The 22,835-nt window shown below is 33.5% G+C and overlaps 1 protein-coding gene across 1 annotated transcript in view; it reads right to left on the reverse strand.

Moving 5' to 3' along the window:
• The window catches only part of PolZ1 (DNA polymerase zeta catalytic subunit), a 160,590-nt gene that overhangs the window by 132,094 nt on the left and 5,661 nt on the right, over positions 1-22,835 (reverse strand). The window contains exons 4-7 of the mRNA XM_085818620.1: positions 19,135-19,209; positions 18,948-19,029; positions 18,444-18,625; positions 5,222-5,313 (exon numbers count right to left, since the gene is read on the reverse strand). Of these exons, the coding sequence (XP_085674746.1) occupies positions 5,222-5,313; positions 18,444-18,625; positions 18,948-19,029; positions 19,135-19,209 (431 nt within the window). The remainder of the gene's footprint in view (positions 1-5,221; positions 5,314-18,443; positions 18,626-18,947; positions 19,030-19,134; positions 19,210-22,835) is intronic.

Genomic DNA, 22,835 nt, shown 5'->3' on the forward strand with positions numbered 1-22,835 from the left:
TTCGACAGTTATTTTCGCAACATCGCAAAAGTCCTGATAGTGCATGGTGAGATTTTTACTTCAATTTGAGAAATTTCTTTGATGGCTGGATTGGCGAATTAAAAGTTAATACTTTTGAGAAGTTAAAGGACTTGATGATACCGGACCAAATTAAAAGACGGTCCCCTTCTGAGTATAGAGAACATTTTGTGGATCATTGATCCGCTTCAACTGGCTGATAAATTAGATTTATATAAAGAAGCTAAAAACATCAGGAGTTGAAACATCAGTAATAACACTCCAAAGCTGTCTCATCGTAGTGGTCTTAAAAATTATAAAAATAACCCTCAAATTGTTACAAATTCAGCAACAAGGTATTCTGGCATGAGAGAAGATCGACCATCTGTTAATTTTTATGGTTGTGGAAAATGAGACGTCGTTAAGGCTGTGTCCAACCTGCTCAAGAATCAGCCGACTTCAAAGCAATAAACTTACATACAGTGTCTGTAGAGACACCTCACATGACTCTTTTAAGAGTAAAAATGAACGGATTTATGGGAATTATCTGTGCTGATACTGGTGCTACTCACACTATAGCGGGAGATACATTATATAATCTCTTGAAAGAACAAGGATCATAATTTAAGAAAACTACTACGAAGGTCACTCTTGCCAATGGTATTCAAAGGGACGAAGAGGTCCACATGACCCAGGTAAGACATTCACATTGAAAGAAGATCATTCCGCATAACTTTATTTGCGCTTCCCTCAGCAAAGGGTAACAGGACACTTTTAAAATTGGATTTTCTTAGAAGAGCTGGAATTGTTTTAGATCTGCAAAATCATTGTTGGTTTTACCATGATAATATGCAGCAAAAGTTTAAGTTTATTGACGATGATTTTGAGCCCAATGAGCAAACTGAATGCACGTTGGAAGTTGACACTGTACTGTTAAGAGAATGTGAAGGACAACATCTATCGGCTCATCAAAGATCACAATTAAATGAATTATTGAGTCAATATTCAACTATCTTAAAACCAGGGGGAGAAGCAACACCTTTCATAGAACATTGAATTAAAACTGAAAACCATCCCCCAGTAGCTGTACCACCATACGGAATGAACCCTGCTAAGAAAGTAATCTTAAAGCAAGAAATTGACAAGCTCTTATCTGAACGAATAATTGAAGAATGCAAATCCCCTTATGCATCCCCAGTTGTTTTAATACCGAAACCTAATGGAACAGTGTGCCTTTGCATGATTACCAGAAATTGAATGCGATTACAGTTCCAGATTCCTACCCACTTCCGAGAATGGATGACCTGGTACATGAGGAAAAACCTACTCCTTTCATGTCAAACCTTGATCTTCGTGCAGGTTATCACCAAGTGAAGGTTCATACTGCTGATCAAGACAAGACAGCATTTGTGTGTCCCTTCGGAGCATATCGTTTCTTACGAATGCCCTTTGGTCTTCAGAATACCCCAGCATCATTCCAGAGATGGATAGACCGTTTTCACAATGGACTTGAGGACATCCTAACCCTCACCTATCTGGACGACATAATCGTGTTGTCAGAATCATTTGAGAAACCCTTTTCCAATCTCAAAGCTGTTTTCAAAAGGCTTTTGCTCTTCAAACTGTACGCAAACAGTGAAAAGTGCCACTTTGCTTCTTCTCGTGTCAAATACTTGGGATTTTGGATTACACAAAAAGGAATCGATCCAGAGAATTCTACCTCTCCAAAACATCAAGGAACTCCAATCCTTCCTTCAAACGTGTTCTTGGTTTAGACGATACACACAAAACTTCGCGGACATATCAAGACCTCTTAGTGATTTGACAAAGAAGAAAGTCCAATGGGAATGGGGTTTCAACCAGCAAAAAGCATTTGAAACTTTACAAAACTGCCTCATAACATTTCCTGTGTTGAAGCAAGCAAATGGACCTCAACCGTATATTCTTCGAACAGATGCAAGCAATTATGCTCTTGGAGCCGCTTTTCTTCAAGGGGAAGGGTCTAAAGAGCACCCTATCGAATATGCCCGCCGACTGCTTTCTCTGAGCGAAACTATTCGATGACTGAACGAGAAGCCCTCGCTGTAGTCTGGGCACTGAAGAAATTTCGTGGTTATGTCGAAGAATCAGAAGTAACTATAGCATTCGATCATCAACTTTTGAAATGGCTTTTGAACCTTAAGCCTCCAACCGGAAGACTTGCTAGATGGGCGCTTGAAATCAAGTCTTTCAACCTAAAAGTACAATACATTCCTGAAAAGGCAAACATCATCCCTGACATGCTGTCCTTTCCAAGCTCCGAACATGAAGTTTCACCTTGCGAGATTTCAAATATATCTGAAGTGGACATGCCCACAAGAAGTCCAAAAGACATGCGTGAATCTCAACTTAAAGATGAAAACTTAAGAAAGATTATAGAAATTTTCAAATCCACTCAGAAAACTGAAGAATGTGCCAACTGCACTGAACAGGGATTCTTAATGGGTCAAGGTGTTCTCTACCGAGATGTTCCTGACTCTGATTCAGAAGAGGCCCAGTTAGTAATTGCAACTGCCGAGCGTGAATCCATCATGCAAAAGCACCATGATGACCCAATAGCTGGACATTATGGAGAGGAAGGAACATTCGAACGAATTGCCAGACGCTATTATTGGACTGGTATGAAAAAGTATATATCCGACTATGTGAAAAGCTGTTCTGAATGCAATCATTACAAAAGCCAGCTGGAATGCTAAGAACCCCTGTCTATTCTCAATGTCTTGAGATCATACCTATTGATTTGTTTGGACTACTGCCAAAAACTCACACTGGAAAACAATAGATCTTCATTGTCAAAGACTGAGCTACGCGATGGGTTGAATTATTTCCTCTTTCTCAAGCTACAGCACGCGACTGCGCTATAACCCCCATCGAAGAAGCATTCATGCGGCATGGTATCCCACGAAGAATCATTAGCGATAACGGAGCCCAGTTTATCAGTGCAGTCATGCGACAAGTTTGCTGCACATTAAATAAGTCAAAACTTGATACCAGTTTACTTTCCTCAGTCAAATCCTGTGGAACGGAAAAATAGACTTAAAACCTCATCTTGCAATCCTAGTAGGAGATGCGCATGACAACTGGCATTCAAAACTCCCAGTTATTCGCTTCGCTATGAATATGGCCGTCTGTGACACTACAGGCCATATACCAGCATTCCTAATGTTTGGAAAAGAGCTGAGGACTGTCGACGACGTTGTTCCCAATTTCAAAGTTGTGGTTGAAAATGATAACTTTGTTCCTGAAATCACCCCTTATCTTAAACGATTCGCAACTATTACAAAGCACATACGAGAGCGTATCGAAATAAAGCAAGATCAACGTAAAAAGCAATATGATAAAGGAAGGCAACAAGTGTTTTATTCACCAGGTGATAAGTTATGGGTCAATTTACATCCCATTAGGAATGCAAAAAACAAAAAGACTTCAAAGTTCATACCAAAGCGTGACAGTCCACACTTGGTAATGACACAGAAATCACCTACTTCCTATGTCATTTCAAGCTTTCATAAACCATCAGAACCGTTAGGAACGTATCATACGTCTGCACTAACACCCTTCAAAGACTTGTCCACTTCTCCCATTGTTCCGCTTAGGAAGAAAGGTAGACCACCAAAAGTTACTTTGCATTCCCGAAATAATCAAGAACTTGTGGTTCCGGACAGTGCTTCAAAGAGAGGTCCCCATGCCCAGGAAATAATAATAATAATAATAATAAAAAAAAAAAAAAAAAAAAAAAAAAAAAACCTGAGACTAGAGACAATGTTACAATAGCTCCCAAATCCTCCAGTTCTGTCTCCTTGCCGGGATGTCAGTGGAGCCAGAGGGGGAGTTTGTAACCAATCCCTTAACATAAACTGTTGGACTAACTGTGACAAAAAGGCTGCCCTCTGGTGAGTAGCCAGAGAAGTACTTCAGTAAAAGCCAAGTGTCCCACTTGATAGGTTGTACCAGACTCTTGCTCTGTAATTTTCTTAAAGTTAAATGCAATGTCCGTGTGTAACTTAAACCTGTTAATAAGTACTTGTTACACTATACAGGACTCTTCTATAACTCTATCTAAAACGACCATTTCACAGAAGTGTTTTTGTGCATTTAATAAACCATGAGAAATATATTATACTGTGAATTTAATAAGATTATATTTAAATCTGGTGAAAATTATATTGCTAAGCATTGTAAAGAACAATTGAAGCATCCTAAAGAAAAGGACAGTTCTTCAGTAATGAAACTCAGTAGATGATACTTCAACACAATAATATAAGGCAAAATCACAAAGACTTGAGGCAGGAAATTCTCCTTTATGTAGCTTATTTGATAGGTCTAAAAACTACAGATGACCATTTCTTTCATTCACTCTACATCATTTGGTCCATATACATTTTAAAGCATCTCATAAATTGGTAAAACGTACTAATATTAGCTAAATAAAACAGTACCATCTTTCTTTTTTTCTTTTCTTTTTTTTTTTTTTTTTGAAGCGCTTATCCAGTACCTACAGTAAACATGACAGATATTACTTCCAAGACTAAGTTGCAACTTTTTTTTTCCCCCTGACAAACAATAAATTTTTGAAAAAATGGCTCCAAAATTAATTCAGATCCAAAACAATTTAGAAACTTAAAAAAAAAAAAAGTATACATAAATCCTTTTAATAAGTTTCCTGACAAAAATTTTGCTACTTTTCTGTTAATGGAGAGGCAGTTGTCAAATGTGGTAGTCTATTTATATCATATTGTAAACAGTTAAGCAATGATAATATATAAAATGTTTAATATGTGCAATGCTGAAGCTGTACGTAATACCAGATTTGCACAATTCCTCTAATTTTTTAAGCAAAAACAGAATGCTGTATGTATAACAACATCTGTTCTCCTCATGTACACAGCTATGTTTTTCACTTAAAAAAAAAAAAAAAAAAATCACAGCATTTCGCAAATTTTGCATTGCATGTATTAAACATTACATATACTATATTCATTTAATGAAAAATAATTCTCCTTTTCATCAAGCTTTATATGCCGACAGGGTTGCCACTATCTACTTAGATCCAATGGTATATGGCACTCCATTAACAGAAAAATAGCAAAATTTTCTCTCAAAAATAAACAACATGCTTGTGTAATTTAATAAAAAAATATGTCAAAACATATATGTTAATCACACATAGAAAGCAATTACTTACATAAATGACTTAATTTATTCAAAATTTCACTTTCGCAGCAGTCACCTTCTAATTCACACGTAGTCTGTCTTTGTAAGTTGCTCAGCTGAGAACTAAATGAAACAATATATACCATTAAACTATTATAACTTATTTTGCATTTAATACTTTCTTTGTTGCGATTAGGTGAATTTTGATTTTCTAAAGAAAAAAATTTCACCTTAAAAAGAAAATACTGACTTATTATTATATGTATTTAAATGCTATCAACTATCCATACAAAACAACTGGCTTAAAATAATCATGGTAGATCTATCTAAATAGTAAGGCAGGGGTTCGCAACCTTATGTATGCGGGCATCCGCTGTGCGATCACAATAAAAGTGTTTCAGTTTTTAATAAAATTCTATGTGAGAGTTTAATGAAATAGAAATTGTATACTAGCACAAAGCAAAATGTGACTGATCTCTCTCTTTTTTTTTTTTTTTTTTTTTTTTATCTGCATGCATTATTAACTCTAGCCAACTATAAATTAACCTTGAAAAAGTACATGGTGCCCAATGTTTAACAGATATTCTAGAATGCACTCTTAGGAACAGAAAGGTTGGAAACCCTGTGGTAAGGAAATAATAAAATGATGGTACCAGAAATCAATAAATTACTGTTAAATCATGTATCATCTTTAATAGTGCAATTCTCTAATTTTGGCTCCTTAGTCATTCATATGCATCTGGATGCTTCTGGATTATCAAACTTATATTTTTATTAATTTTCTGCACTATGTATTATTTTTAATATAAAATGAATTTTTAGAAGAAATTCATCTTATATTTAAATACAATTAAATTTTTATGCTTCACTTTTTAATTACTTATTTTAATTTTTAATATTATATGGTAAAACTAATGCGACTCGTAAGAAAACTGAATTTATTATTTATGTTGAAACAATACTTAATGGAAGTGAACTGTATTTGAGAACGAAATATATTTCTGATTATATTCCAGCGCTACAGCTATCATGAAATTTTCACATCATTCAAACATAACATTTTCTGCATAGTTAAGAGAAATATTATGTTTTGTTTCTTCTTACAATCACGAAATATCTCTTCCTAATGCCAAATGGAAATTATTTAATAATTTTACAGTCAACAAACACAACATGTCTCCTTTTTGCTATGCAAAGAACAGAAAAACACGAACTGCCATCTGCTTTAATTTTTACTCTGTAGGTGGAACAACAGAATCTTTTAATATAACTTGTGGCATTCTTGCTTTGATTTATCTTTAACTTTTGCAATAGATCTCTGAACTTTTTAGTATTAATATTACAAGCTCTTCACAGCATATCATCAGAAAAATTATTAAAATATGGAAAAAGGAATGTGGAAATAAAGATATTGTATAGAAAGAGGAACCTATTCTATATTGGCTAATTCTAAACCCAAGAAGTTTTAAAATGTGACTGAACTCTTAGATCTCAGAATTTATTCATTCAAAAAAATCACTATTTTTATTATTATACTACATTAAATTGTACTATATTACTTACAGATTATATTTATGCCTGCAAGCTGTGAAAAGCTAAAAGTGTTTTTACTTGAATCAAGACTTGGTAATAATCTTGCTGAACACTACAGATTTTTTTTTTAAATCTCTTATATATATAAAGATTTATATGATAGCTCTACCATAATTTGTAGTCCATAGTCATTGTTTTCATTCATTTCTAAGATAAAAATATATATATATTTGGACAGCATATGATCTCTCACCAATTTCATGTCTTAAAACACAATTGGGAGAACAGCAATAAGCTTTAAGTAAATTATCATTTCTGGTTTATCATGTCTCAAAATAAAAATCTAATTTGTTTATACATTTTGTGGTTCAATGTTAATTTTAAATGTAACTCATTCTCCTCTCCTATAGAATGGATAATGATAATTATACGTGCTCATGTACACATCAGTTTCCATGCTTTGAATGGAAATATTGCACTGGTCGTAGCATATCATCAGGTCATATAGTGTTTTGGATTCCCAAATATATAACTTAATAATTCCAAAATTTTTTACAGCAGCATTATCTTTAGAATTCTTGAAAGAGTGTTACCATACATTTCTTTTTATATGCACTATATTTATATTAGTTGTATTATTTCTTTAAAATATTACTGTATTATATCTTTGAATTGAAGCATATAAAATAATACAGTGCTAACATTTGGTGACTGCATCCTTTTTTTGAAAAATGATTTGACACAAAAATGAAACAATCACAGAATTGAAGATTGAGGCTAATACATTTAATTGATTCATAACCTGAGTGCCTTCATAATGAGTTTATTCTCAGTGCATTTAGCATAATTCCAAGAATACATTTAATGCTTGTAAATGTGATATGTTGTTCTCAATCATATAACTACTTCAAATACAAAATTTAACAAGTTTTATCTGATATAATTTTTTCTGAAAGTTCCATCAGAGTTTCAAGTAAAGTGTCACTTGGGGTTTAACTATTTTAGCCAAAATCTGATATGTTGTTCCCATTCATATAATGGTTTTAACATTAAAATTGAAAAGTTTTGGATTATATTTTAACACAAGTTTTTCATTAAAAACTACTATGGGCTTCCTTTAAACTACTCCTTCTGGTTAAGCTTAAATATGGAAACTAGAAATTTTTGTAAGTTTCATGTAAGAATTATTGTGGATGAAAATGTCACACACAGATATCATTGTAAAAATAGTAAAAATAGTAAAAATGTGTAGTGGGAACCACAATACTTGCTTATTCCCTGATAATTCACTATCAAATTTTTGAACCGAAAACATTACCTCCCTTACCCATGTATATAGAGAGGTAAAAATTGAGATTCCCCCCTTCTCTTTAGTGAAGCTATCAAGTTCATAAGCAGATAGAGTCTCGCTCTTTTTAAAAGCATAAACTAACTAGCTGTATCAGGAATTATTCAGGTCTTTACAACAGAAAAGTCAGAAGAAGGGTGTGAAGAAAATAAAAAAGGACACTATAATCCGAAGAACTTAAGATTACCTCAAAGAGTTTACCATTAAAAAAATTCAAAATAATTTTAAAACATCAAAAATTACAAAATGGGGTACATTTTCTTTAGCTGCGCACATATATCATCAATAGCAGGTTCGCCCCACCCCCCAGTTTGGTGATGTTGCATCATCTCATCCTTGGTTGAAGACCTGAAATACCAACATCAGTAGGAAAAATATTGTTGCGTGTGTACATGTTCATAATGGATTGAATGCACATATAACCAATGATAGCTTGATAAAATTAATTTTAACAAAAAAGAAACATTTTACAGATTTAGAACTTTTCACGAAAGTACTCATACAGCTCTTTTTGGTATAATAGAGTAAGTAGTTACTATTTCAAACTACTTATAATGTTACATACAACACAGTGCAAAGCGCATCCAAACAGAGAAGCTTGCATCATCTCTCAATACTTCAAAGTTCTCAACTAAAAACTGGGAAATGATACTCTTGCCGGTCTTCCCACAGTTTCCCACTGGCTGCAGAGTAATCTCTACTACCTTCCATTTCTCAAAATTACTGGAAGGCATACACTGTTAAATTTACATACGAGGTAGAATTCAAAAGTTCACGGACTGAGTCTATACCGTAAAAATTTTTTTTAGTAGTGTGACTACGAGAATGGTTTTGTGTTACTACATTCTCCCCTTTTCTAAAACTGGTTTGTCCCAAATCACGTAGTCGAAAACTTGAGGTGACAGCATTTTTTGTACGCAGCTGCATTTAGTAACCGGCGATAGGAAGAAATGTCGTCAGTTGAGCAAAGAACCAATACCAAATTTTGTGTTCGCTTGGGAAAAAGTCTTCGAAGACTTTCGAAAAGTTGAAGCATGTGTACGGCATTATTGAGAATGCAAGCTTTCAAGTGGCATCATTGTTTCAGAGAAGGCAGGGAAAGTGCCGAAGACGACGAATGCTGTGGCGGCCCTGTGACTTTGCGCACCGATGAAAACATAAAAAAAGTGTCTGCGGCGGTATGTGTGAATATGCAGCAAACAATTTGCAAAATAGCAGAATCAATTGGGATATCAGAGGCCACATGTCAGCCGATATTGACTAAGGATCTTAACATGCATAGGGTGTGTCATCACATCATTCCCTGCATGCTAAACATAGACCAAATAAGAATTCAAATGGAAATGGCAGGAGACTTAATCTTGGCTGTTGACAAAGATCCTTCCCTACTTGGCAGAATTGTTACTGGAAATGAGAAATGGTGTTTTTTGTACGAGCCGCAAACCAAAAGAGCATCAGTAATGTGGAAATCACCACAATTTTCAAAGAAGCAGAAATTCTGCCAAGATCGCTCTAAAGGAAAGGTCATGTTAGAGGTATTCTTCGATATTCAGGGCATTGTGCATCAGGAATTTATCCCTAAAGGATGCACTGTGAACAAAGAACTCCTGAATTGTTTGTGCGAGTTGATCTGGAAGAAGAGATAAAAAAAGTGGGCTGAGCAGTCACCGGTGCACTGTTGCATGACAATGCACCTGCTCCACAATCCTTACTCGTCAATGACTTTCTTGCGAAAACACAAACAACTGTTTTGCCTCATCCTCCTTACTCATCTGATCTCTCACCCTGCAATTTCTTCCCATTTCCTGAATTGGCAAGACACTTGCAGATTTCAATCTTCATATGAAGTTAAACGTGCATCGCAGGCTGAATTAAAGGACATGGCAAAAAATGGATTCCAGACATGCTTTGATGAACTTAAAAGGTACTGGCAAAAGTGTGTTGTTGCGCAAGGGTCTTATTTTGAAGGAGGATGTGTTTCTGCAATTTAATTCATAATATTTTTTACATTATAGACTCAGTCCAGAAACTTTTGAATCCTACCTCGTAAGTACTGGATACCGTTACAGCTACATATAAGGATCAATTACAGTTATACAGGGACTAAACCAACATGTCACCAAAAGCACTGCCACATTGCTGATTTCTTGACAATTTAGCGAGATTGCCCCACAAGCCTCAACATTACATTACTTAAATATTATTTATCTCAACATTAAACAGACCTTCCCCCGTAACCTTATTTTTCTGGCACAGCTAGGTTCTCTTCCGACTTTTTATGTTACATTATATAAAATATAATTTCTTTAAAATTATTTATGCACCCATAAAATTTGTAACAAATACATTAAGCAAAACAGAAGCAATTATTTCAATGAGAAATAATAGCATAAATTGAAAATGTTTATTTTGTTCATTCACAGACATCAAACCATTCTAATCATCAAGACTTTATTGATGATTAGAATCATGTTTTATGAATATTCTTTTTGCTGTGTGACAAGCAGAAATGCTGCCCCACCATTGAAAGCTATCTCCAAAATACAACACCATTTCATATAAAAGATTTCAAAATAATTGAAGCATATTCGAATTTTCGGTAAAACAACCCAGCTTTGGTTGTTAGAAATCTATGTAGAAAATGATAGGAAATGGTAGGTATCTTTTTTTTTTAACTATAAAAAAGCAGCAAATGTTAATAAAACTCAACAGTTTGTTATATTTAAATTACACGTACTCCAATTTATACCAATTAGATATATAATTTTAAAATGGAAAATAAAATTCTAGATTTTTTTGGCTTATAAATTATTCAGTTTGTTAATCAGCAACAAACTCATTAAATTTAAAATATAAATTTATGATCTTATATTTTGTCAGATGGCAATACTCTGAGAATCCACATCCACTTTGCATGAAGATACGTGGGAGAAAATTAAAAGTTCAATGTTTCGCATAGTTGCAGCACATTGCAAGGCCTTCTAGAGTCTTTCCATTCTTCTCTACTGTCAGTTTCTAAGGCACTGATAACATCTACATATTTTAATTTAACAGGATACAATTTTACAGTTTAAGTGAAATAATACAGTAACTACATGGTAAAATAATACAAGATACTGCTATTCTTTTAGCTTCAGACTATATTTAGATATGAAAAAAATTACAAAATTATTCTAAATATGGACATAAAAATTTAAATGATTTACTTTTATGAAAAAAGAGAAAAGAATGTGGTGAATACTAAAAACCATAATAATAAATAAAAAAAAAACACTTTTACCTATTTTTAACCCCTGAAATGCAGATACATACAATGTGCCCCTGAATTCATGAACTAAACTTTAAGGGTAAGTAAAATACATATCAAAGAGGCATTTTTTGTCTAGCATATGGGGGTGGAAATAAAAAGTATAGCAGAAAAACAGGAAATATACAGGAAATGAAAAAAGCTCTTTATTTACATAATATTACTGTAAGTACTCAAATGTGCCACCACCAACATCGATATAGGCCTCTCAGCATCTAGCAAGTGAATGGCATATGCTTTCAAAGATGCCAAGTGTTTCACGAACAACTGCTGTAGCAACTGAAAGTTTAGTAGTAAAGCTATGGTGGAAATTCTCATTGCAGTAAGTTACAACATTCATCTTTGCTGCACAATATGCATATGTGCTCGCTGTAGTGTGAGGATAAAATCTTGAACTTTTTTGCCTTACTTACTTCTCGCCTTGTTCATTTCTGATGTCTGAAGCAGATCATGTGTGTTACTGTTAAATGTTTAACCTCTCACAAGATGTGCTTTCCTGTTTTATAAATGTTAAATAAAATGGTTTTGACTGTTAGCTGAAGTTTTATGATTCTAGGCCTTCCTGATGATCTTTTGATGGAGGCTAATAGTGATAAAACATTGCCATATTTGATGACGTAAAATAAGAACTTCATTGGTGCACTATACATTTTAGCTACACTTGCTTTGAAAACTGGTTGTGATTTCATGCATTATTTTGTACAGAAGATGTCTCTGCAGTTATAAAATCATGTGGTCCAGAACTTATCCAAATGAAGTATGCTACAGTTTTACGTGCTACTGGAGGAGTTTTTGAGCAACCTGGTTGGATTTTATGATTTCACTGCAGTATTGCATCATTAGAATGGTTTGGTTTGATTTATGGCAAAGCCCACTAGGGCTATTTGCCTCATGGGGGATGCCTTTGTGGAGGACATTCTAAGGGGAACTGGCTCATATACCCTTTACACTTGGAAAAACCACAAAAATGGCCATGCAATCAGGCTCTTTGCCTGGATTCGAGCCCAGGTCAAAACTAACAGTGTTCAGCAATTTTACCACGTGGCTGCTGGAGGACCTCAATCAATAGAATGATTCTCAAGAATATTTTGCTGAAGGTTTTGAGCAATTTGTGCGAAAGTGCTGAAACTGGACTACCCTTTTAAATTATATTTTTTTAATGCAGGTAGGACTAAATATTTCTTTGCATAATAGCGTTTTGGAATTTAAGAGTAAGCGTTTTCAAATCTTATTGGATTTTTAAAATGATTTTAAGAAAATCTTTAAAGTGCATTTTTTAAAGAAAATATTTTGATCGTGCATTTTTGGCATTCACTCGAGTTGGTTTTTCTTTAATGATAAGGTGAACAGTATATTTTTACGAGAGAATATTTCACATTTTGTTAACATTAATGTATTTTTCATTCTTGTATGTATTCTTAATGGTGACAGATATGTAATAGGTTTTCTATCTTTTATACCAAGCTTTAGTATTGATATTTTTCTTGCGTTTGCAATTAGAATCATACCTCTTTTCTGAATTTAATAATCAAGTCGCATAATGAAATTTCTGATTTCCCAACTTAAAATATAACAGCTATGCAGGTATTGGATGTTTCCATAATATTACCAACTTTTTGGAAAACAAGGCCTGCATTATGTTTTGTTAGATTGGAATCACAGAATAAAATATAACCTTGCTGTTGCTACTGTGGATTCAGATACACTTAATTCTGTTAGCGATATTATTTAAAAACCTCCCCCTACTGGAAAATATGATATTCTAAAACAAACAAAACTGATTGCAATACATTCTGAATGTGAAGCATTCAAAACTCGTACTCTGTTGTAAAAACTCATACTCTGTTGTAAGTCTTCAGCTTGGCAACTAGCGCCCTTTTCAGTTATTGACTCATGTGCGAACTTTAGCTGGTAATAGCGTAAGTGGACCATTGTTAAATCTTTCTGGCTTGCAAGGCTTTGCAATAATACACAATCCATTTAAGCTGCTCTTTATGAAGATGACTTGAATAAATTGGCTACGATAACTGATAAGATAACTGAGCTCACATCTCTGAATATGGCTATTGTGACCCTGAGCCAAGTGAGTCTACTTTTCGTTTGGAACTTCAGGTACAGCAAGTGACAATGTAAATTGGTGAGTTAACCTCTGCCTTGGGACGTAATTCTTATACTCCTAAGCACAATATTCGGCATTCATACTGGCACAGTGAGTCACATGAATGCACTAATTGCTATAAAGAGCAAACAGACGACTTTTGTCTCTATCATGTAAATTTTGGCAAGAGTGCAAGAAAATGCCAGTCTCCCCGTTCCTTACGTAAAATGGAAAAAGTCAAATTGCTTGCTGGCCAATGTGATGGTTGCTGGGTGACTTGTATTCTTTTGTCCAACCCCTTGTCAAAATAAAGATATTTAATTGATACAGGGAAGGTGTGTCAGTATTAGCAAAAAAGTATGGTGTTTTAGGCCTTCTCAGGATTTGGATTTGTTTGCTGCAAATGGAACTAAGATTCCCACATTTAGCACTAAACGTTTTACTTTAGATTTAAATTTACACATGTTTAGTTGGTTATTTGTTGTTGTGCATGTAAATCAGCCAATTTTTGGTGGAGATCTCCTTAAAAAATTCAAATTACTTGTTGACGTTGCTAATAACTGCTTTACCGGTTTCAAGACTAGTTTGTCATTGCGTGGGAAACTGTTTAAAAATTCATTTGAGTTAGGCATAGCTGCACTTCACGGTGAACTCAAAATCTGATAAATTATTAGTTGAGTATCTTGAGCTCACTATTTCTTCTTATGTAACCAACAACAATCAAACATCAACAATTTTCCATGACATTGAGTCTAAAGTTACCCCTGTGTTTTCTAAACCTAGTTGTTTGTCGCCGGATTTACTCCATGTGGCGCAATAAGAGTTTGAGTAGCTCAGGTCACAAGGAATCATTTGGTTGTCCAAAAGTGCTTCGGCCAGCCCTCTTCACATGGTATGTATATAAGGATAATGTTAAATGGCATCCTTGTGGTGACTACTGTCACTTGAATGCCATGATTATTCCTGATCAATATGCCATACTGCATGCTTAACATAATAGACATGTTTTTGGGGGAAAATATTTTTTCAATTTCAAATCAATTTTCTTGATTTGGCTACAGCATACCATCAAGTTAATCCAAAGCATATGCCTAAAATAACTACCCAATTTGGATTATTTGAGTTCCTTAAAACCCCATCTGTTTTGCAAAATGCGGGCCAAATGTTCCAAAGATTTATTCATCAAGTACTTTCTGGCTTAGACTTTTGTGTTTCTTATTTTGATGAAATGCTTGTGACTTCAGCAAATGAAAATAAACATGACAGCCACCTATATGATTTTGGATAGATTGTAAAAATATGGGTTAAAACTGAATTCTCCTAAACATATTCTGCGAAAGTCATCAGCATGATTTCTCAGCTGTTTAATTAACCTTTCAAATATTCAGCTTCTTCCTGGAAGAAAAAAAAAAAAAAAAAAAAAGAAAAAAAAAAAAACTTCTATATTTTCTAATTTCCCTAAACCTCTAATAATGTCTGAATTAAAGAGATTTTTGGCAATGTTGAATTTTTTATTGACATTTTTTGACTAAGGCAGTTACTACCCAAGCTCCGCTTTATTCTTTTTTAAAAGATTCTAAGAAGAACAATAAGCCTCCCTTTCCTTGGATGGTGGAAACAACCGTGGCATTGAAAAATGAAAATGCAGATTAAGCATATGAATTATATTTATACAATTCATTACTGACATACAGTATTTTCTTGGACCAGAAAAGACAGTGGCAAATACACTGTCATGAATTACTAATTAACAAGCACAATATAACAAGGATTGCTGAATTTCAACATACTGATCCCAAACTGAATCACCTGTTGCCTGCTGAAAGTAGCTCATTAAAACTACAAATGATGGAATCGTCTCCTGCACTAAATATATATATATTGTGATGTACATCTTTTTGTTCCCAGCCAACTCTGGAGAGCAGTATTTGATTCACTCCACGGACTTTCTCATCCAGGATTAATGACCAATTAAAAGATTGATTCTTTCTTGTTTTGTCAGGCCTTCTGAATCAAAGGATTGTTCAACTCATGCTTGCATCGACTACCAGAATTCCAAAATTATATGGCATACTCATAATCCAGTGCTGCCCTTTGTTGTATCCAGTCAAAGTTTTGAACATGTGCATTTGGGTAGAATCGGGGCCCTGCCATCCTCAAAAGGATCCTCATCAACAGCTTGGACTGCCCCATAATCAACATATTTGGTGGCCAGGAAAGATTTCTGACCTCTTATGCCTCTGGCATGTGGAGAAAAGAGTATTATGGCAGAAATCCTCATTGCAGTGAGTGGCAACATTAATTTTTTACTGTGCAATATGCATATGTGCTCGTCATAGCACGAGGATAAAAACTTAAAACAGCTCGCCGAGACTTACTATCTATTTCTCACCTTACTGTGTGTGTTCATTGTTGGTGTCTAGCATCGGCTCATGTGTATGTTGATGATTAAATGTTCAGCCCCTTATGAGATGCAATTTCCTGTTTTAAATGTTATAAATTTGGTTTTAATTGTTAGACGAAGATTTATGATCTTTAGGCCTTTCCAATGATGCAGTCTAATGGCAATAAAACATTGCCATAAGTCAATTGGAGTCTCTTAGACGAGTGATTAAACTGATACTTGATAAACCTGGTGAACATGCTGGCCAAGCAACTGGCGCACTTTGTCCAATCCATCAAGGTCCAAACGTAACTTTGAGGTAATTATGCACACTGCTGCGAAATGAACTGGAGCTCACTGTGCTGAACCCACATAATATTTTGAACAGTAAATGGAACACTATCAAGTAATTCTGATAATATTCCTTCCAGAAAGATTCAATTTATTGTGCAGTTGAGTCGATGTGGTAGCAAGTATGGGCCAATACGGAAATCATTCACAATATTCACTTATGCATTAACAGAGAATCGCTTCTGGAAAGCATGTGGATTAGACATGGCTCACAGAGGAATTGTGAAAATTAAAAACTCCATCTCGTGTAAAGATAGCCTCATCTGTAAAAAGTATATTTGCAGAGAAGTTCAGAGTGAATGCACTCTGCTGCAAAAACCAATGACAGAAATCTACATACTGAGGATAATCAGCTACATTCAATGCTTGCATTCTCTGTCAATGAATATGGAAAAAGTCTTTCCTCATACAAAGTTTTCCATATAATATTTTGGTGTGTCTACTCATGCCTGTACACAGTGCAATTGCCATTGTGCTATTGGTTAGATTAACCTCTTTCAAAGTACATTCGTATGTTTTTGGAACTGGTACATGTCTCTGGCATCTTGACATGAAATGAGATGCTTTTGCAAAGCTGGCAGTGTAAACATGGAAAAGTTCCAGTTTGTGCTATTGAGGAAACGTTCATGGTACAATCTTAACACCTCTCTTCTGTTACAATTAGCAACTCAATACATAGGATGCACGTCTGTTTTCTCAGAGAACGTAAATTGCTCCATCATGCACAAAATGTCGAACAACAAAGAAATAGTTTGAAGCTCACGTAATGCCATTCAATCTCAATAAAATTGTTTTGTAGACAATTAGATCATACAAAATTAAATAAAACTCCATATTCAACTATTTTTCTTCCCCCAAATTAAACTTTTTTTAACCCTCTGGCTGCTCATCCTGCGATTTCCACGGGCAACTCAAATGTAGCAAAATCTGCACATCCCGCGATTTCCGCGGGCGTTTTTCTTCCTTTATTGAGAAGCACATCCCATTTTTTCTCCGTTTAACCACTGAAATAAATTATATACAGTATTAGATGTTTAGTTTACGCTTTGGCCAACAGATATCATTAACTGTCCACTAAACTGTGGCGTTTGAAGACATGTGGTATTACCGCTCAAACTTCACTTTTTGCTCCTTTTTTCTTACAGAAATGGCTGCTAGAAAACATTCAGCAATTATCCTGATTATTTAATTAAATTATTGAATTATTAATTATATTATAATTAGATTGATTATTAATTAGATTTATTGAATCTGGTGAAAAGACTGTGAAGTTGGACTTTGCCTTGAACATTGTTTTGAACTCTTACTAAACTGCATTTCTAAGATATGTTTTCCTCAGTGCTTTATATATTCTTAAATTTTATATATTTTAATTTTTTATATTATGCAATAAATAGAAATTAACTGTAATTCGACTGAAATTTATTTAAAAAAATTTTTTTGGGGGTGATAACATCTGAAATTCGTTTCTCTGGCAACTTAGTTTCTCATGATAAAAATCTATATAAAAAATATTTTCTAGAAAGGAAAAATGCATATTTCAATTTTCCAATATATATAGATTTAAAATATGAAAAAAAAAATTACACAATTTTTGAAGCGATTTCGGTCCACAAATTGTCAGAGGGTTAAGCTACATCACTAAATGTGTAACATAGTCTGTTCTAAAAATCTTTTACGAAAATACATACAGTGTAACTGTTTGTAACGCTACCCTCCACTATTTCAGAATCTACCCTGATCACTGAAAATGTTGATTTAACACTTTCAGACCTTTATCACTGTTAATGGTCGGATGTAACAGTCCTATTACAATATTATGTACATAAAAGACTTTTTTCCTTCCCTCAGCATTTCCAGTTTTTTCATCTATACTTTTTATTTCTGATTCCGCTTTGCTATATAAAAAATGATTCTTTACTTGTATTTTACATACTCCTTAAAGTTTGGCCTATAAATTCAGAGACACTCCAGTGTAAATGAAAATGTTGGTTACAAATAATTGATACAAATAAAAAAACAAATTATAAAACAAAAAAATGAATTTAAGTATATTTTTCTGCAAATATTATGGCAATAAAATACATTTCTAAAGAAATACCAATACACTATAAACTTAAAGCAATGCATGAAAACCATACAACAACAACAAAAATTAAACAACTTAACTATCTTAATTATTGTCATTTCTTATAAAGATAAAAACCAATGCATAATTAAATGTGTGACATACCTGCTCATTGTGTAAACATTCCACACTTTATCAGAGATGGAAATACTTTGTTCTGATAACTGAGATGCATTTTTAATTCGTAGAGGTGAAAAAGCTGTTCTCAAATCTTTGTCTGAAGCTCGAAATTTCAACTTCGAAATATTTAAAAGATTCATACCGAAAAGATTATAATCAATAAAAAACTGAAAGGAGAAATATGATAAAAATTTAATTAAAGCATGTTAGTCTATTAGAAACAAAACACTGCTGAACAAATGTACAAGCTGTAATACAATCTATTTTTAAATTAAAAAAAAAATACAAAGGAAAGCAAGCAGAGATTAAAAAAAAAAAACTGCTCTATGAGCAAATTTTCACTTTAGGTTTAAGCAAATACATTATCACCATGAGGTAAAGATTTTCTTCATTAACACTCTCAAATAATTTTATACTTCTATACATACAGAATATGTTGCATTATTAAACATAAAATTTTATTCTCTAATTTTAAATTAGCAACAATACCTGTAAAATGTAAGGAATGTGAGCTTCATAAGGCTGAATAAATTTGTTCAATATCACACCATTGGTCAGCAGTTCAGATGTCCTAAGCAAATAATATATGGAGATTATTAAAATACAAGTCAATGATTTCACTGAAAACAAATAATTTTTAAAACTACCATTTCATTTTAAAGAATGTGCATCTTACCAATTGACATCAACTGGATTATAAAAATATATTTTCAGAAAATCTTCTTCAGTTTCATGATAGCCATAAAATGGTCTGTAAGCAGGAAAATATATATATATATATATATATAATTTTAATAATCAATATGTATTGTGGAAGAATTTTAAGAACTTCATTGTTAAAGAGATTAATGAATGTGCTTCACAAAAACTTGGCGACATTTAAAATTAATTTGGCGAAAACTAGAGGAACACTACGGCAACATTTAAAAAATGGAAACCCACAGAGTAGGGAGGTAAGTAACATTCATTTATCTTTGTAGAAGCTATAATTTAAAAGATGCTGCTGTTAGAGAATCAAACAGTGGTACTACCTAATTTTCACCCATATTTAACTATCTATTATGCAGCCTGATGAGTTAGTTCCTCAGCCCAATTGTTGTAGAATTTTATGTTAATTAACCAGTTATTATCAGTTGAACTTCTTCTTTCCACAGTCCTCACCAGAATGCAAATTAGTTGCAGTCTATATAAACTTAGGGCTCGAATGTTTTAGGGTTAGAGTTTCTGGCAGCCTTACCTTTCAGTTATGTACTATCACCAGCTCAGCCAAAGTTATTCTCGGTATCTGGCCAGCTGACATTTAAATACATGCAATCAATTGTCTTGAGCCAGCTTAAGTAGTCTACTTTGTATGTGGTCTCAGCCTATGTTACCTACATCAAAATTATTTCATTTCATCTTATGTTAAATACCTAAAAGTAGTGGATTTTTGTCTTTAGCAAAAGCAGTGCCTTCTGTTCAGTTAATAAGATGGTTATTTTAACCTTTCTATGACTTAATAAGACTAAGGTGGTAACTTACTCTGCAGTCTAGTATGGTGTACAGGATACTGAGACAAGCTCCTACACATAGAACCCTACATAGCATATGAAGTGCAAACCAGTAACCTGCAGCCATGAAACAAATTCAATGCAAAGACTTTTTTGCTCTACAATTTTTCACTTGCTCTACCCAATAAAACAGCAGCCATTTTTACTCAGTATGAAAAATTACATGCTCTTAGAGAAAATCTTTTTCAAATTAGGGTTAAGTTAAATATAATTAACATTTTAGACGATAATATGAAAGAATTAATGATATTATGAAGAAACTACTGTTTATATTCCATCCAATGAAAAGTTAAAATTGGGCAAAATTTTAGAGGAGAAAATTAGTAATGAAGGAACGGTGTCACACAGTCTAAAGTGAGCATGAAATTCAAATATATTGGATGCTATAAATAACACAAAAAATTTCTGTTTCTTTTCCAGATGATTATAAATTTAAAATGGTAAACATTTTAGAGGAAGAAAAGCATTGAACTGATGATATCTTATGGACAAATCAGTAATCAAAAGTCAGAAAATGAAACATGTTGCTTGCTAAAAATCCTCTGATTATATCTGCCAGTTCTGGCAATTGATCTCCCAATATTGGTTGTAGAGACGCTAGGTTATTTCGAAGCAGGAAAGATGAAAAATGAGCAATGCCCTCACCAGGACTTGAACCACGGACCTCTCAAATTTCCATCGAGCGTGTTGACCACTACACCACAAAGGCATGCTAAAAAGTTGGGAGAAATACCTTATATAACCCCTTTTTAAAGGGTGAAAACCGCCAAATCCTGGCGGTGAAGAATCGTAATTCACAACCTTTTAGTTTGGGCACTACTGTAGAGACATTAGGTTATTACCAGTTAGTACCAGATTTTGATAGACAATTTCCAGAATTATGTACATAAATTTAACTTTTATATCACCTAACTGGCACATATTTTTTTAAAGAGAAAGAACATTATATTCATTTAAACAAAGAGAAAAGCAAAAGAATATCACTTCTTCAATTGAAAATACTTATAAACAAATAAAATATTCTATAAAAAGATAATTGAAAAGCAAGGTCAATTACATGCATGTTTCTTATTTTTTTCTTCAGAGCTGGCAGTTCATTTTAAATTGAAGTAGAAACTTCAGATAACATGACAGTTTTGCTCACATGAATAAGAACAACAAAATAGAATCACTCAAAGCTAGAATTCACAGAGTTTCAGAATACCTAAAAATTTTTTATAATAGACTGACTATCATATAGTGATTAATGATTACCTCATTCATAAAGAATATGTATTGTTCTCACCAACTAATTTTCATAAAAATTAAGAACATGATAACACGCCTCTATATGGGAGCAGAGAGGGCAGTCTCCCCCTTCTCTGAACAGGCAGTACATTTTTTATGTGAAACATATTATTAGGGGGGGGGGGTTAATCATAAGAATCTTCAGTTCCGAAAAAGTCTTAACAGAGATTTATTGACTTCGACGATTTAAGACGAGCAAAATTCAGTATGGTTATATGTCTAAAGAGTAAGATGTCTTCATGGAGGACTAAAATTCTCTGTCAGTTGCTTAAAAAATAGGAACTGTCTCTTATTCATGTTACAAATGGAGTACTGGCTCGTTTACATGCCATGCATATGTGAATATAACTTTACATATCCTATGTTACAAATAAAGCAGTCAGGTTATTGTATGGATTTGATTCCAGGTTGAACTACCAATATTCAGTCATCTTATTCCCTCAGAAATAAGTCAGATGAAGAATCACAAGATCTTGTTTGGTTTACTTGATTATGGCAAAATCTATTCATTCTATTTTATTTTCGAGGGCTATCTGCCTAAGAACAGGTTCATGAAGGATTTTCTAGGGAAAACTGGCTTATATCCACATTACACATGAAAATACTCATGCAGACAGCCCATTTGTCTGGAATCAAGGCCAGAATGAACTACCAATGTTAAGCAACTTTACTAGTCAGGCACTGGTGGGCCCATCGTGAGATGCTGAACTGTGATGTGAAAGTGATTGTTTTTAAAGAGGACAAAGTATTCAAATTACAAATACACTTCAATAACATCACTTTATTGATATGCCTTCCTTACTCTATCAAAACTTTTAAACAGAAAATATGAATCACTATTAAATTGTGATCTTAACGACATAAAAAGGAAGAATTAATTCTTCATTTGCTTATGGAGCATCAACTCAGATAACATCAAGTTAAAAAAGTTATGCGTTTTGACATCACACTTATCCATAATTGTTGCTAAATCATGCTGCTTGGCAAAAGTTTCACAGCTGATAGAATAATATGTAAGTACCAATTTTTCTTTCTATCAAAAATTTGAAAAGTTACGTCAAGGAAAAGATGCAAAATGGTCATTGAAAGAAAGAAAAAAGTATAAATAGTTAACCCGCAAAAACGGACGTTATTTTTAGCTACGCGCACGCGCGTCGGGCTCCGTAGGCTCAAAGCGTTTTTCTGAACAAAAGAAAAATAAAATTGCTTGTGTAATTGAAGAAAATCATTTAAATAATAAAAAAGAGTGTATAAGATATAAAAATATACTTTTAATTTAATAAGTCTAATAAAATTGTATTTTAAAACAATTTTAAGACTGAAATTATTTACCATTATAATAAAAATTAAACTGATTTCTTTTTGAGCACAAATGAAATTTAGTACTAATTTATGCAATATTAAATTTTTATAGCAATAATTGCAAAATAAAACTTACATTTCACATTATTTTGCAAATAATCTTGCTGTATCTACCACAAACATTTTTCTCGCACATAGCACAGCAAATTTGTGATTTTCGGTCTGTTACGCCAAGAAT

The sequence above is a fragment of the Stegodyphus dumicola genome, chromosome 6, assembly GCF_044657685.1.
Source record: "Stegodyphus dumicola isolate Sdum_Otavi_A_Nest chromosome 6, ASM4465768v1".
Lineage (NCBI taxonomy): Eukaryota > Metazoa > Arthropoda > Arachnida > Araneae > Eresidae > Stegodyphus > Stegodyphus dumicola.